This window comes from Cyprinodon tularosa, unplaced genomic scaffold (assembly GCF_016077235.1).
Source record: "Cyprinodon tularosa strain WSP-4 unplaced genomic scaffold, ASM1607723v1 ctg81, whole genome shotgun sequence".
NCBI lineage: Eukaryota > Metazoa > Chordata > Actinopteri > Cyprinodontiformes > Cyprinodontidae > Cyprinodon > Cyprinodon tularosa.
The window spans coordinates 491,620-505,212 of record NW_024039574.1 but is presented as its reverse complement, the minus strand read 5'-3'; the positions used below and the strand labels follow the sequence as shown (position 1 = coordinate 505,212).

The 13,593-nt window shown below is 37.3% G+C and overlaps 1 protein-coding gene across 2 annotated transcripts; it reads right to left on the bottom strand.

The window, feature by feature from the left end:
• Positions 1-5,762: 5,762 nt before the first annotated feature.
• r3hcc1l (R3H domain and coiled-coil containing 1-like) lies at positions 5,763-12,618 on the bottom strand. Of its 2 annotated transcripts, none has more exons than XM_038271907.1 (7): positions 12,532-12,618; positions 11,789-12,239; positions 10,723-10,910; positions 9,490-9,560; positions 9,075-9,170; positions 7,110-7,250; positions 5,763-6,332 (listed from the first exon to the last, which is right to left on the bottom strand). In XM_038271907.1, exons 2-7 carry the CDS (start codon positions 12,221-12,223, stop codon positions 6,280-6,282), a joined length of 984 nt encoding a protein of 327 aa, XP_038127835.1. In that variant the 5' UTR covers positions 12,224-12,239; positions 12,532-12,618; the 3' UTR covers positions 5,763-6,279. The 2 variants fall into 2 exon arrangements, with proteins under 2 accessions (XP_038127835.1, XP_038127836.1); XM_038271908.1 differs by having other exon boundaries at positions 12,521-12,587.
• Between the last annotated feature and the right edge of the window lie 975 nt (positions 12,619-13,593).

Below are 13,593 nucleotides of genomic sequence, written 5' to 3'. Positions count from 1 at the left end.
AAAGGATTGGTCATATTTTAGTAATCAAATGTGATTAGCATATGAGTTATATTACTATTTAAACCATTTGTGAAGTCAATTTTGTTTTACCTTTATAAACAAAGGATCAAAACTGGTCAGCATGGCATACATCTAACATATCTTGTTAGCTTGTCTTACACAACTGTAAAGGCCTGCAGCTGCTTCACTCTAGTCTCAGGCATCTCAAAGATTCCTGTAAACTTAGAGAAAAATGTTGCAGATTGGTCTGTTTTTGCAGATATTTGACTACAGTGTTAGCCACCAGATCCACTTAGACTTTGATCAGTCTGCAGATTTTTGATTCTTTGGCCTGAATGTTTTTTATTCATGGGGTTTCTTTGATGTGTATGGCCTGGAATTTTGATTTACTAATTTGAACAAGAAAAATCATCTTAAAAGTATATGTATTTTAAAAAGATACAATAAAAACAAAAAATATAAAAGGGAGGGGCAGAAGCCAATGAAGCTTATCAACATCCCACCCCGAGTAAAAACGACAACAAAAAATCCACTGTAATACACAAGAGTCACAAAACATTACAGAGCCAGTCAATTGCAGCAAACCCAGCAAATGTTCATGCAAGAGCTATAACTTTAGGCCATGCCTATATCCAGACAATGTTATCAGTGTTGCAACCATATGTATTAATTTGTTCCAAGATTTTGCACCAGGATATCTGATGTGATATTGAAAACAAGTAGTTCTGTGCAAAGGTAATTAAAAATGAGCAGCCTGTCTTGTTGGATAATTATAAAATTGATGGTTGTGCACACAATATTGTTTGATAAGCAGCAGGATCAGCCCTTAAAAGCGGATAACAAAAACATGAAGCAGCTACATTGTCCCACAGTGGGGGGGCAGGATAGCATGTCCCTGTCAGAGTGTCTTACGAGAATGGGGTTTGCAGAAATTGAAGAGGAGAGTCCAACAGAAGAGGAAAAACTGCATCCTCTTACACCAATTATAACAGTTAATATCAGTATGGACATTGATCCCATCCATCCATCTTCTCACCATTAGTCCTTGTCAGGGTTGCAGTGGGGAAGGTGACTATCTCTGGCAGTCTATGAGCGAGAGGAGGGGTACACCCTGGACAGGTCGCAAGTCTACCAAAAGGCAATACAAAGACACACAACCATGCACACACACACTCTACAAAGTAGAGAAGCCAATTAACCCAACAGTCATGTTTTTGGACTGTGGGAGGAAGCCAGAGTACCTGCAGAAAACAAGGGCATGAACAGGGAGAACATGCAAAATCCATGCAGAAAGACCCGAGGCCAGTAATTAAACCCACAACCTTCTTACTGCAAGGCAAGAGCGCTACCCACTGAGTCACCATGCAGCCAAGACATTGGTCTTCAATATCCAAAATTATTAGCATGGTTAATGACCAAACAGCAACAATAGCCTTCAATGCTCAGAGGCACCCAAATTAAAAATCTAAAGCTTAAACAAGTTAAGACAACTTAAAAATCAGCAATGATAGTGTTTGCAAATGTTTCAGTAAGCAACGATTAACAAATATATTTGTGTGGGTGTCATTATTTATTCCCCTCTTCAGGCACTAAGATAGTTTATGTGATTTTTACAAAAAAGTTTAAAATACAATTTTTTCTGTGTTGGTTTATTTATATCACTGGAATGTATAAGTATTGCTAGCATAAATATTGAATATCAAATTACAGGTTGCCTTAGAACACCCCATACTTTAAAATGACTATAGATACAATTCTATGGTGGTTTTTTGTGCCCTTGTGCTGTAACCAAAGAAAAAAAAAGAATAAAATATTTCTACTAATATTAATAAAATATTTATATTAAAGTACTTCGACAGAAATACCACAATTATGCAAATGCAAAGTTTTACCTTTCAGATTTCAGCAAGTCAGATGATGTAAAGTAGACCTGAGTGTTGCTGCTAGGATACACAACATTACCCTTTCTCTGGGGGTCAGTTAGTGCACTGGTGCATGAGATTATTCCTTTATTTAGACCCTACCTCATTTCATTTGCCTTATGAAACACATTTCTATGCAGAGCAGAGCTTGCACTTGTGCCCACCACTTGCTCAGAAGTGTTTTATGTCTGTGTTGTTAATCTAATGATTGCATGAGTCTCTCAGCACACTGCTCTGTGGTATATCACCTCCTTGTGAAGCCGCAATAAAAAGCATGACATTGTGGGCAGGGCTCAGATCTCACACGATGATGGTTGACAAAAAGAAAAGCTGCTCTCTGCATGTTGCTAAACCAAAGACAACAACAAACAAGGAGGTTGACTAAAAATATGTAGGGAAGCATATTCTGCAGAAGGCGATCAAGATGTTTCCATGTGTTGTTTCTTGAATGTAGAATAATCTACCTACCAGAACCCTGGCTATCTTCAAGACACTAATGCTAAGTTAGGAGATGCTATCTGAGGAGATGGGCCCTCAAGTAAAGCTGTACTTTCCTTCCCCTTTAGCTTTCTATTCATGAATTTCACTCTTTCACCACAGACATAATCTTATCAGCAGCCCTTTTTCTAATTATCTTAAGGAGTAAGAACTTGAGTAGCTCCGAGTGTTTTAGAGTATCTTTCTGCCAGCTTTGCACATAAAGAAATGTATAATTTATCCATCTTTCTTAGAATGTACCGTAGGTCTAGCCCAGATTGGATGGAGAGTATTCGTAAATACTAGGGTTTAAGTCTTGCCTCACATTTCCAGTTGGTTTTGGGTCTATTCCAGTTCTAAGATGTGTAAATGCTTTAATTTAATCATTTCATTATAGCTCTGACTGTATATTTAGGAGTGCTGTCATTCTGGAAACTGTACATCTTTTCCACTCCTCAGTCTTTTTTAGCCTCTAACAGTTTTAATTAGCTGATTTGCCCTGTATTTAAGTCTAATTTGATTCAATTATTCTTTTTTACTTTTATTGTTTTATTCTTATTTTATATATTTACTGGACCATGACTCTAAAATTAAGCCTATCTATCAATATATCTATTAGATTTCCTACCAAGGCTGTGTAACTCTGAAGTAACATATTTGTCCAAATTTCTGTCTTTTTTTCCCCCTTTCTGTTCTTACTGTAAGTCATTTCTTCTGCTTCTCCAGGTTATACACGATATTTACGGATATATATATATATATATATATATATATATATATATATATATATATATATATATATATATATATATATATATATACGGATTTTTAGGTTGGGAATCTTGAATTTTGCAGATGGTGAATTGAACATTGCTCTGCAAAATGTCTCAAATTTGGCATTTGGTTGTATATCCTAACTCTCCTTTGAAGTTCTCATCAACTTTATCCCTGACTGGGATTCTCCGCTAAGCTGAGTTCATAATGTTTTTACGATTTTCACTAATATTCTAAAGAAAAACTCAGAGGCCTTCGTGGAAGATTTGATGGATTTGATTTTTAAGTACTTTTGAACACATGAGACGTTTAAATCAACAAAACAGAGATGCCATGATATGGTTTGCCAATTTACTAAACATAAGAAAACTCTATCTCTGAAGGCAGCAATTTCCAAACTCTTTTCCTAAAAAAAATGATATTCTATTGTTCTATTATTATCAATAATTGAAATGTTTCAAGCCTGTGATTATAGTCGATATCCTTCTAAAATAAGATTTAGTTTTTCCTGAATCAGACTGAAAAAACTAAATTATTATAAGTTATTTTCTCTGTTGGAACTATAAAACAAAACTTATATTCCCAAATAATGTTACAAACTTGTATCTAAAAGTGCTCAGCTGAAATATTTTATTAGTTTTTACTTCACTTTATCTGCAATGTTTAAATCAGTATGCTGCAGCTAATCTCATTGTGGGGAGTGAATAAAAGTGCAAGGAATACTGGTTTTATTTTCTTTATTTTGTTTTATATTAATACAACAATGCTATTGTATTACTTTTTTATTTTTATTAATTCAAAATGCAGACATATGTTGAGCAGAAATGTATAAAAACTGCATGTTCCTTATCCTTTAAAAGCAGTTGAAAGTCTCTTAAAAATCAGAAAGTCCATGGTCTAACAGATTTGAATCACAGTTTAAATTTTTAACACCTCAGCAGAAACAAGATCATGACGATAAAATATCATCCATTTGAAGCAACTTGAAATCTAAAATACTATGATTAGTTCTCCCACAAAAACTTTCCTTAAAGCATTGCTTTTTAAGGAGTGTATAATGATTACTCTTTAGAAGCTGCGGCATTTAATTTTGCTTTCTACAGTAAGATCAGCACAGCACACTGTCACCAAAATGATGAGTTTCTAACATCAGTTTTTGCATAACTGGGGGGATTTCATATTTTAAACAAATAGGCAACTAAAAGGAACATAACAGAATTATTTTTCTCTTTATGTTTTACATTTCAACACAGAGTGAAGTTAACACGTTAAATTTAGTTTTACAACATATAGAGGCGCCCTGAGAGTAAAGGACAAATCTACAGCTTGTACACATCATTTCGGGTATAGGAAGTGAGTGAGCGGCAGTGCCACATGGTCTGTGGTCAGCTAGACGAAACCGCAGAGGAGGTGTTGGTCTGAAGCTGCCAGAACATGCTCCAATTCAGGAGGTGAGTGTGTGTTGCCATGTATTTGGGACCTTGTGGGCATAGTTTAAGGTTAATTTCCCAGGTTCATGCTACATGGTGGGGACTGACGGGTACCTGACTGGTCCCCATGAGGAAAAGTTCTCTTCCTGGGTTTCGGGTTGAGGTTTAGGACTAAGCTGGGAATTTAGTTTAGGATAGAATCAGGTATATAGGTATTGTTAAAGGTTAGGGTTTGAAACTAGGTTTTTACTTAATGTTTAGTTCTCTCAAAAAAGAAAACTTTCCTTGAATAAATGGGGGAATCAGACGGTACATGGCAGAATTATTATTCCCACTCCATTGAACCTTTTCTCAATCAAGTACATTAAATTTCTGTTCAGGACCAATGGAGTATTTCTGAAATGGGATTTTACATGACAGTAAACAAAAATTGGTAATTGTTCAGAAATTTTAGCTAACAGCAAATAGCATTTTTTATACATTATTCTTAAAATACAAAAGCTAGAACCAGATATGTACATTTATATTTGACCCGTCTACTTTGAACGGCATCAAACTGATTGGTTTGGTATAGAACAATCTGAGAGGCAGCAACAAGGCCCATGGTAACTTTGGAATACACCTTCAAATGATGGTGGCAGCATTATAATGTGGGGAAGCTTCTCTTCAACAAAGAGAAGCTGACTAGGTTTGATGGGAAGATGGATAAAGTTAAACCCAGGTTGATTCTGAAATAAAACTTGTAACAGGCTGCAACTGGGTCTGGTGTTCTCCTCACAGCAGGACAATAACCATAAACATACACTCCACAGCTACAGTGGAATGGTTTGGATCAAAGGATAGCCATGTTAAACCTTCATTTATAGTCTTTAATTTGTTTGGGAAACTGTGGAAAGACTTAAAAAGTAATAAAAAAACATATACAAATAAAAATAAAAAAATATGTCAACACATGAGATTAACAGGTTGAGCTACAACGAGGGGAAGGTTTAACAAAATACTGACTCATAAAAGGGCAGAATTGGATTACACGCCTCATTTGTCAGATTTTCATTGGAGAAAAAATGTTAAGTGTCTTTTCCTTCCATCTTCTCACTTTTTTCTTTCAAGTGTTACCTTCTCAGCCAGAAAAGAAAAATAAAACATTTCAACCTTGAGCTGGGACTGTACTTAATTTTTAATGGTTCAGGTAGCAATTCATAATCTTACACTTCAGTGTTTGAAAAAAACATTAAATAGGTCATTCATTCGTCAAGCTTCCAAAAAAGGGAGACATGAATTTTGAACCCATTCAAATACAATTCATAAAAAAAAAAAGACTTTTAAACGGGCTTTAAAAAACAGGAAAGAAAAAACAAAGCAGGTATGAATGATACAAGACACTGAAATGTGTATTTAACCAACCTGGCTTATATCCAATTCAACAGTGCCTTCATTAAATGAAGTTAGAATTTTTTTACAGTGATAAAATTAAAGACGAAGATAAAAGCTTTGTATTAGGACAGAAATATATTTCAAATCATTTGAAACTCAGGGGTGTCCGTGCTTAACACAGATATATATGAATCCTGATATTTGCTCCAACCAGTACTGGCTCAGACAAGACAAACAGAGCTGAAGTTCAAGTTTAAGTAGCTTTTTTCTATAAAAAAAAAAAAAAAAGATCCATTCATTATTCACTTTCCATCCCAAGCATCTTCCCTTTGTCTGGCCGCCAGACGCTTTTGCTCTGAAAGGTAAATCACATGCAGACATGTTATACAAATGAAGACGTGGAAGCATCTATACACACAAAGAAGAATCTAGTGAAGGTGAATCATTGGTCTAAATATACATCCGTTTTTACCACAAGTAGGGATTTAAGCAGCGGTGAAAGACTGGGGAGCCAATAGTAAACAGTTAGTTTCTGGGTTTTTTTTTTTTTTTATATGTGGTATCACTTCCAAGAACATACTGTTTAACACATGACGCTGTCCTGTACTCACATTTACTGTGCATTTGCAGATCTTAAATACAGAGCATGGTGGTGTGCCTTATGCTGTGAAGAAAGAAGCTTTTTTTAGCTTGCTGCAGTCCGGACCTCTGCTTCCTGAACTGACTGTTCGTTGGACTGTAGCTGTGGTTTACTGTGCCTATATACTTATGTTCCCTTCATGAAGGAAAAGGGCCGCTGTGCTGATTATAGAGCTGCAGTGATGTGCATGGCAACTGATGGATTTCTCTTGGCGTCAGTTTGCAACTTTCTGCTGTTCAAGTTGCTCCCTCTTATGGAGGAAACTCTCTAGTGCAGGCATTGATCCTTTCAGGTAAAGGGAGGGGTTTGCTCCTTATCTAATATAATTTATTTGATATAAAGGCTCTAACGGGGAGTTGGAGATATTGTCAAAATAGGAATTCAAGAAGTGTTTTTTTTTTATGATAAAGGTAGAAAGAGTTTTTTTTTTGTTTAGTTTTTCTTTTCCAAACCGTATCACCAAAAAAAGATACACCTAATGTGTCTGTATACCTTTGGCCTGTTGGAGTTTCTTTCTCTCTGCCTCTCGCTGCTCTTTTGTTAAGTTGCTCTTCATACCGAGTGCTCCGATGACAAGCTTCCGAGCCAGTGCTGCACTTGTCTGAGGTCGCTCTTTAGCAGGCAGGAGGTATTCTTAGAATTAAAAGAATAGTGAATTTAAATGTACATACTGTGGAGAGACATTTATGGTTATAGTTGCAGCTTATCATGATCCTGGGGTCAAAGGATCCAGAATTATAGAGCGAGCATCCCTGGTTAAACTAAACAGGGAATTCCTCCAAAAAAACAATTGAACCGTCTTTTTGGAAATTTAAGTTGGAAAACCATTTCCATTTCATTATTGCTTTGAGGTACTTGAAGCAAATGAAGGGTTAACTGTAGATAATCTGACAAATCACACAAATGAAGATACTGTCTATAAAGGTGCATTCACAAAGACGTGGTGTCCCATAGTATCCCCATACAAACGGTGCAGAGAAGAGTAGTCACTACTCACCGTGTGCTGCTTGAGAGATGTGTGCCGTTGTTAAACAGCAGCATAGCGTGGGGAGAGAGCTGAAGTTGAAAATTTGAACTTTCCTGTGAAATCGTGCTGCATCAACCAATCAGGGAACGGTTATTGTTGTGACGTTCCTTGGGAATATAATTTCACAGGACCTAAAGTGGGAGCTGAACGTCAACTCTCTCAACAAGAAAGCTCAGCACAGGATGTACTTCCTACGGCAGCTGAAAAAATGTAACCTGCCAAGTACACTAATTGTGCACTTCCACTCCTCCATTATTGAGTCCATCCTCACCTCTTCCATCACCATCCGGCACGCTGGTGCCGATGCCAAGTACAAGGGTAGGCTACAGCGTGTCATCCTGTCTGCAGAGAAGGTGATTGGCTGCAATCTTCCATCCCTCCAGGATCTGTACGCCTACAGGACTGTGAGGCGTGCAGGGAAGATTGTGGCGGATATCTCGCACCCCAGCCACAAACTATTTCAGTCACTTCCCTGTTTCAGGAGGCTGCGGTCCATCAGGACTAAAATCTAACGCCACAAGAACAATTTCTTCCCAGCCGCTACCAGTCTTAACAAGGAGACCCCGAGACACTGTCACTGCCTCTCTCAATCCCTCGTTCAGGACCCACAGTAGTAGCCATTCAAAATTTCCCCACTTTCCTTGATGGGGCCTTGGCTAGTCCCCTACATTTCCTTTTTAAATATCAATATTTGTACTAAAATATTATTTCTGTCATGATTTGTCAACATTAAGATCTAAACGGAAGCGCCATCTCCTGGTCAGACCCTATAATTCAGTGAAATGGTTGAGTTAGAGTAAAAAGAATATGCAAGAGGGCATCACTCCAGTGGCTGGAAGTTGGAGGGGATTTCGCTGGGTGTTGGAGGGAAGAGGGCTGCCATTTGGCTAGTGTTTGACTGGGAAGGCCCATTTTGAACAGCTGTTACTGTAGAAGCTGCACCAACGTAGCACAGCGGTAAACCTGCTACGGTACTAGCAGAAATTACCACAGATACTATGTTCAGTTTTAAATGTCAGGCTAATTCTACTTATTGTTGTTCTTTGGTCTTGCAGAGATTTAATCAGTTTTAGTTTCTCTCTGTCTCCTTCAGCCTCAAAAGCAAGAGTAAACTTTAACCTCTGAACCAATGTTTTACCTTAGTTTTTTGCTTACAAACAGTCAAAACACTTAAGCCTTAAGTAAATCAATGTGTTAGACAAATGTCAATTTTACCTGACACATGTTGGTAAGATTACACAAACTGATTACCCTCTTCTCGGAAATATTCCTTTGTATAAATGCTCTGTGCTTAAAGGGCATAATTTTTACGGAACAAAAAGGCATAAAAATTATGATTGTAATCTTACAGTATAAAATCCATGGTTTTATTTCATTTCAACTGTCTAAACCCCACTGGTGTCAATAGAAACGGTAATGTACACTCATACCTGAGCAGCTGCGGGCTTTAGCCTTTGTTGCATTGGAGGATTTGGACAGTGGTCTTAATTTCATCAGTGGGTTTTTGGATCTCAGAGCTTCTCGGGCTGAAAAGGAAAAAAAAAATATGATGGCAGAACAGACTCAAATAACAATATTATTAGCACACTTGCTAAAGGTTTGTTACTAGTAAGTGTGTTAAAGCACCCAATTTTATTTACAACAGAGATACATTATTGCCTGTTACAACCAGTCTTTCAAATCTCAAATGAAGGTATGAATTAATGTGTGGATGAAACAAAACTACCATTGGAAGATGACTTTTTTTAACTGAAAAGTTTGGGTATAAAATGGCCCCAAAAAAGTGCTAGAGAGGAAATGTCTAGCAACCATCCAGTGCTAAAAATGGGGTGAAACTTCACTGACCTGCTATGGGGCTGGAGAAGAGACCTAGGGCATGTTTATCATCAATCCACTTGATGTCGAATCCTCTCTGTCTGAAAACAGACAAACCAACAGTCACATGAATCCAGTACTGATCATTTCAGAAAACCTAAGAGTTTTTAATCCAAAAGTTCTCACTCTAATAAATTAAATGCTCCATTTGTCAAATAAACATGGCGTAGGGGCAGTTGACCACCTATAGAGCAGCAATTATAAGCCAAAGATTTGAAGCAATTTGGTTGACCAGACCATGAATCTGTTCCTTCAAAACCTTTACTTTCCAAAGCAGTCCAGAGTAAGAAACACCAGCACAGCAAGAAATTACCTCTACCAATATTACTTTAAAAAGTAAACAGTAAAGTAAATAAGAAAACTCTGGGAAATTCCTTAGGGCCACTTGTTAATCCGCTTTGGGAACAAAGCTTACTTTATTTTGGGTGTTTTTTCTGTTTATTGTGGGGGGGTGTTTTGGGGCGTTGACATTGAAGATTTTTCAAGTGAAATATAACTTGAAAATAGAGCTAGAAAGCAACAATCATTGCTCCATTTGGCCAGAAATGACAAGAGGCACTGACCTGGAAATGCAGGAAAACGATAATGGAGCCCTGTGAGCAGCACATCTGCTGTTATTATAGTTGTGAAATCATTTTTGAGTCAAAGCAGATGCCAAGATATTTTATTTCTCATTTCGAAAGGTGGCTGAGAAGGCACCATCCTGAAAGCAGTGTTGCTAAGCAACACACTGCAAATCCAAAGAGTATGATTCCTTTAGATGGTATGGACTAAGGTCAGTTTGTATTAATACCAGGAGTTTGATAGAACTTTAACACTTGTGCTAAAGTACAGATCTTTTAGCTTTCAGTAGTGACGGATTTTGACCCGATAAAATATAATCAGAGTCATATATACTTTTATTACTTTGCTAATTAATTCAACAAGTGACATTACTTAAACAGAGAACAATGGTCACAAAAAATATGGGGATAACTGACCCCATACTGCAATGAGTTACATAAACTTTAAATAGAAGTAGATAGAAGTGGAGTGTTTCTATCTCCTAACTTGTATTGGAGATTTTAGATGCAGGCCGATAAACCCTGATATTCGTTTATCTGATATCGGGCAAATTTCTAATAACAAGATAGGATTGGTACCAATCAAAATATTATCAGATTTTTCCGAAAATATGGTCCAAACAGATAGAATTGTACATACTGATAGCACTGAAATAACTTTACAAGGTCTTCCGTCTTAAACTCTGTGGGGAAGTCGTAGATTTCCACAATATGAGAAAGTTCATCCTCTGTGAGGTCTATTTCTTCTTCATCATCCATGTCCATGTTGTAGTAGTCAAATCTAGGTTCCTGGATCGACTTCTTCTTTCTGCCCTCGCTCAAGGACAGCTAAAAAAAAATAAGAGATGGGAAAATGTGATTGAAAGTAGACAGTTTTGTTGGGATTCTGTGTTACTCTGAAGTTAAGCTAAACATGTAAAGTTCTTTTGATTATATATTGATCATAAATCTGAACTTTTTTAGTGTGGAATGACTACACAACAACTTTAGCCATAGGAAATCATGAGTTTCATTGATTTATTTTTAAAAAAAATGAAGCATGGTTTAAAAGGAATGTCTGATTTTCCTTTGTTCCTTTTCATAGGATTATTGTTACTTTTGACAGACTGTTTTTTTTTTATCTGTGAGCATTGTAGACATGTTGAGCTTGAACATCTTTTTCAAACACTAAACTACTCGGTTCCCCCTCATTTGTTCCTTTTCATAGGATTGTTTAATTATTGTTACTTTTGACAGATAACACTTTTTTTCTTCTGTGAGCATTGTAGGTATGTTGAGCTTGAGCTTCTTTTTCAAACACTAAACTACTAGGTCACCCCCTGACCCACACAGAAAAAAAAGTTTACAATTCATGCTTCTGAAAACCCTGATTTTAACCCTATAGAAAAAGTAAGGACTGTACCTAAAAACCTCAAATTAGTTGCTCTATTCATGGCAAAGGACAGTGCTGAAATATAAAACCCATTATGTACGAATTGTGATGAGGGGCACAATAGTCATCAATCGAAGTTCAGCCTGAGAGCGCATCACCTAAATATTTGAGGTGTGCAATTCTGTCCTTATTTAAGAACTACTCAGATCAAATCAGAGTTGTGCATCAAATTCTCATTTTTATTGTGTGTTATTATCTCACCTTAAAAAAAGATAAAATAAGCAAAAGGGTTCTATTCAATAGTTAATAGAAGAACATGCGGATCAGCTCTCACCTCTTCCAGCAGATGGGGATCCAAACAGTCTCCATCATCATTGAATAAAGTTTCCCAGCTCTCCTCCTCCTCTTCTTCTTTTTCCTCCAGAGGGGATGCTGCTTCAGCCTCTTGCTGTCCATTAACCACTCCCTCTGCCTCCTGCAGTCTCTCCTCCTGTACATCACCGCTCTGTGTGTCTCCCTGTCCAACGGGTACCTTGTCCTTGTCCCTCCTGTTTTTGGCGTTCTTTCGTGCCTTGTCTGTATATCGAGGTTTAGGTTTTGGTTTATCCTCTCCTTGAGTCTGGGCTTTGTCTTTAGTGGTCTGGCGTCTTTGTTTGGGGACGTACAGAGCCTGGCTGGGCCTCTTGGCCTCACACGGAGCTGGAGATGTGGTCTGGGTTGGATTGCAGTCCTCCTTTGACTCTTCTTCTTTTGCTTTTCCAACCTCCATGTTTAAACTACAATATCTGTATGCAGCAGGAAGTGGAGAGTGTTACGTTCGAAGCAACAAAATTATATTTTCTAAATCTTGTTAGAACAGTCTCTACGTTATAATTGTGTTATAATTAAGATGTAAATATGCCGATTAGACAATCTCCGATCACTTGACGCGGTCAATTTTCCAAATTAAACCTCTACTATCGCAGAAAGATTAAATAACGTTTGTAAATAGCGTAGCTAAGCCATTAAAGACAAAAAGTAAATTCAAGTCTACTTTTTCAATTCAAATTTAAAACAAATTTCCGACCTTAAGCTTACCCGAGTTTGGTTTGGTTTGTTTAGCAACAGATTTTGTCGCGTCCTCTTACGTAAGCAAGGCTAACCGCAATGCATCATGGGAAATGCTGTTCTTTTATGTGCCTACGCTTGAAACAGCCTTGATAAAAGCGATGCTGATTTGCGACTGATCAATTTAGGTTGTAAGACAAAATAATTTAATAGAACAATTTAAACAAAATAAATGTATCTATTTTAATATCATTTACAGCCCAAGTAAGTGGAGTGGGAACATTTTTTAAACCTGACAAGGTAATCGTGCACCAGGAAACCACTGGATTGCTGACAGCCCATTGGTAGAACATGGTGCTGTGAAGCCAACACCCAACATATTGGTACTACCTAGTTAGACTGGTCGGAATGTAAACAATAATTGCGCTACAGCACCAAACAACGATGATTTATCTCATTTCCAGGGGGACTTGAGACTTTCAAAATAAAGATAAATTCGGTACTTTGACATACACTTGTTGTTTCATAGCATCAGTGCATTACTGTAATTTATAAAATAGGCACATCATTTAACATATTCAGTATGAAGGCCATTAGAGTGGGGGCCTAGCGGTTAGGGCATTGTGTTAGGGATCCTCAGGTTCTGAGTTCAAGCCCCACTCCCACAGACTGCCACTCTGGCTCCCTGAGCAAAGACCTTTAACCCCACACTGCTCCCCGGGCGCCGCAAGATGGCAGCCCACTGAGATCAATTAAGTTCAGTTATTATTATATTATTATGAAGTCTATACATCATGTAATATAACACATTATACAAACCCACCACAACAAAATGTGTGTGTTAATGGAGCATAATAATACTGTAGTCAGATATTAAGAATATTTCACACACACATCATCTGATAATGTGCCAAAAGTGTTAAATAAAGGATGTACTTGTAAAATACATTAATTTATTACATTTTTATGGAAATTACATGAAATTACAGGCATCTTGATGGAGCGAGTCCGTGAGAACGGGGAGAACCAACATGGCAGCAGGTGACTAATTATTTTCAGCCTGTCAGTATTCCTCCGCAGTAGTAGCCCGCT

Coding starts and splice junctions, on each gene's coding strand:
- r3hcc1l (XM_038271907.1), bottom strand. CDS start 12,223: ATGGAGGTTGGAAAAGCAAAAGAAGAAGAGTCAAAGGAGGACTGCAAT. Junction 9,171..9,489: donor CTTCTCCAGCCCCATAGCAG/GTCAGTGAAGTT, acceptor TTTCCTTTTCAG/CCCGAGAAGCTCTGAGATCC. Junction 7,251..9,074: donor TAAAGCCCGCAGCTGCTCAG/GTATGAGTGTAC, acceptor TTTAATTCTAAG/AATACCTCCTGCCTGCTAAA.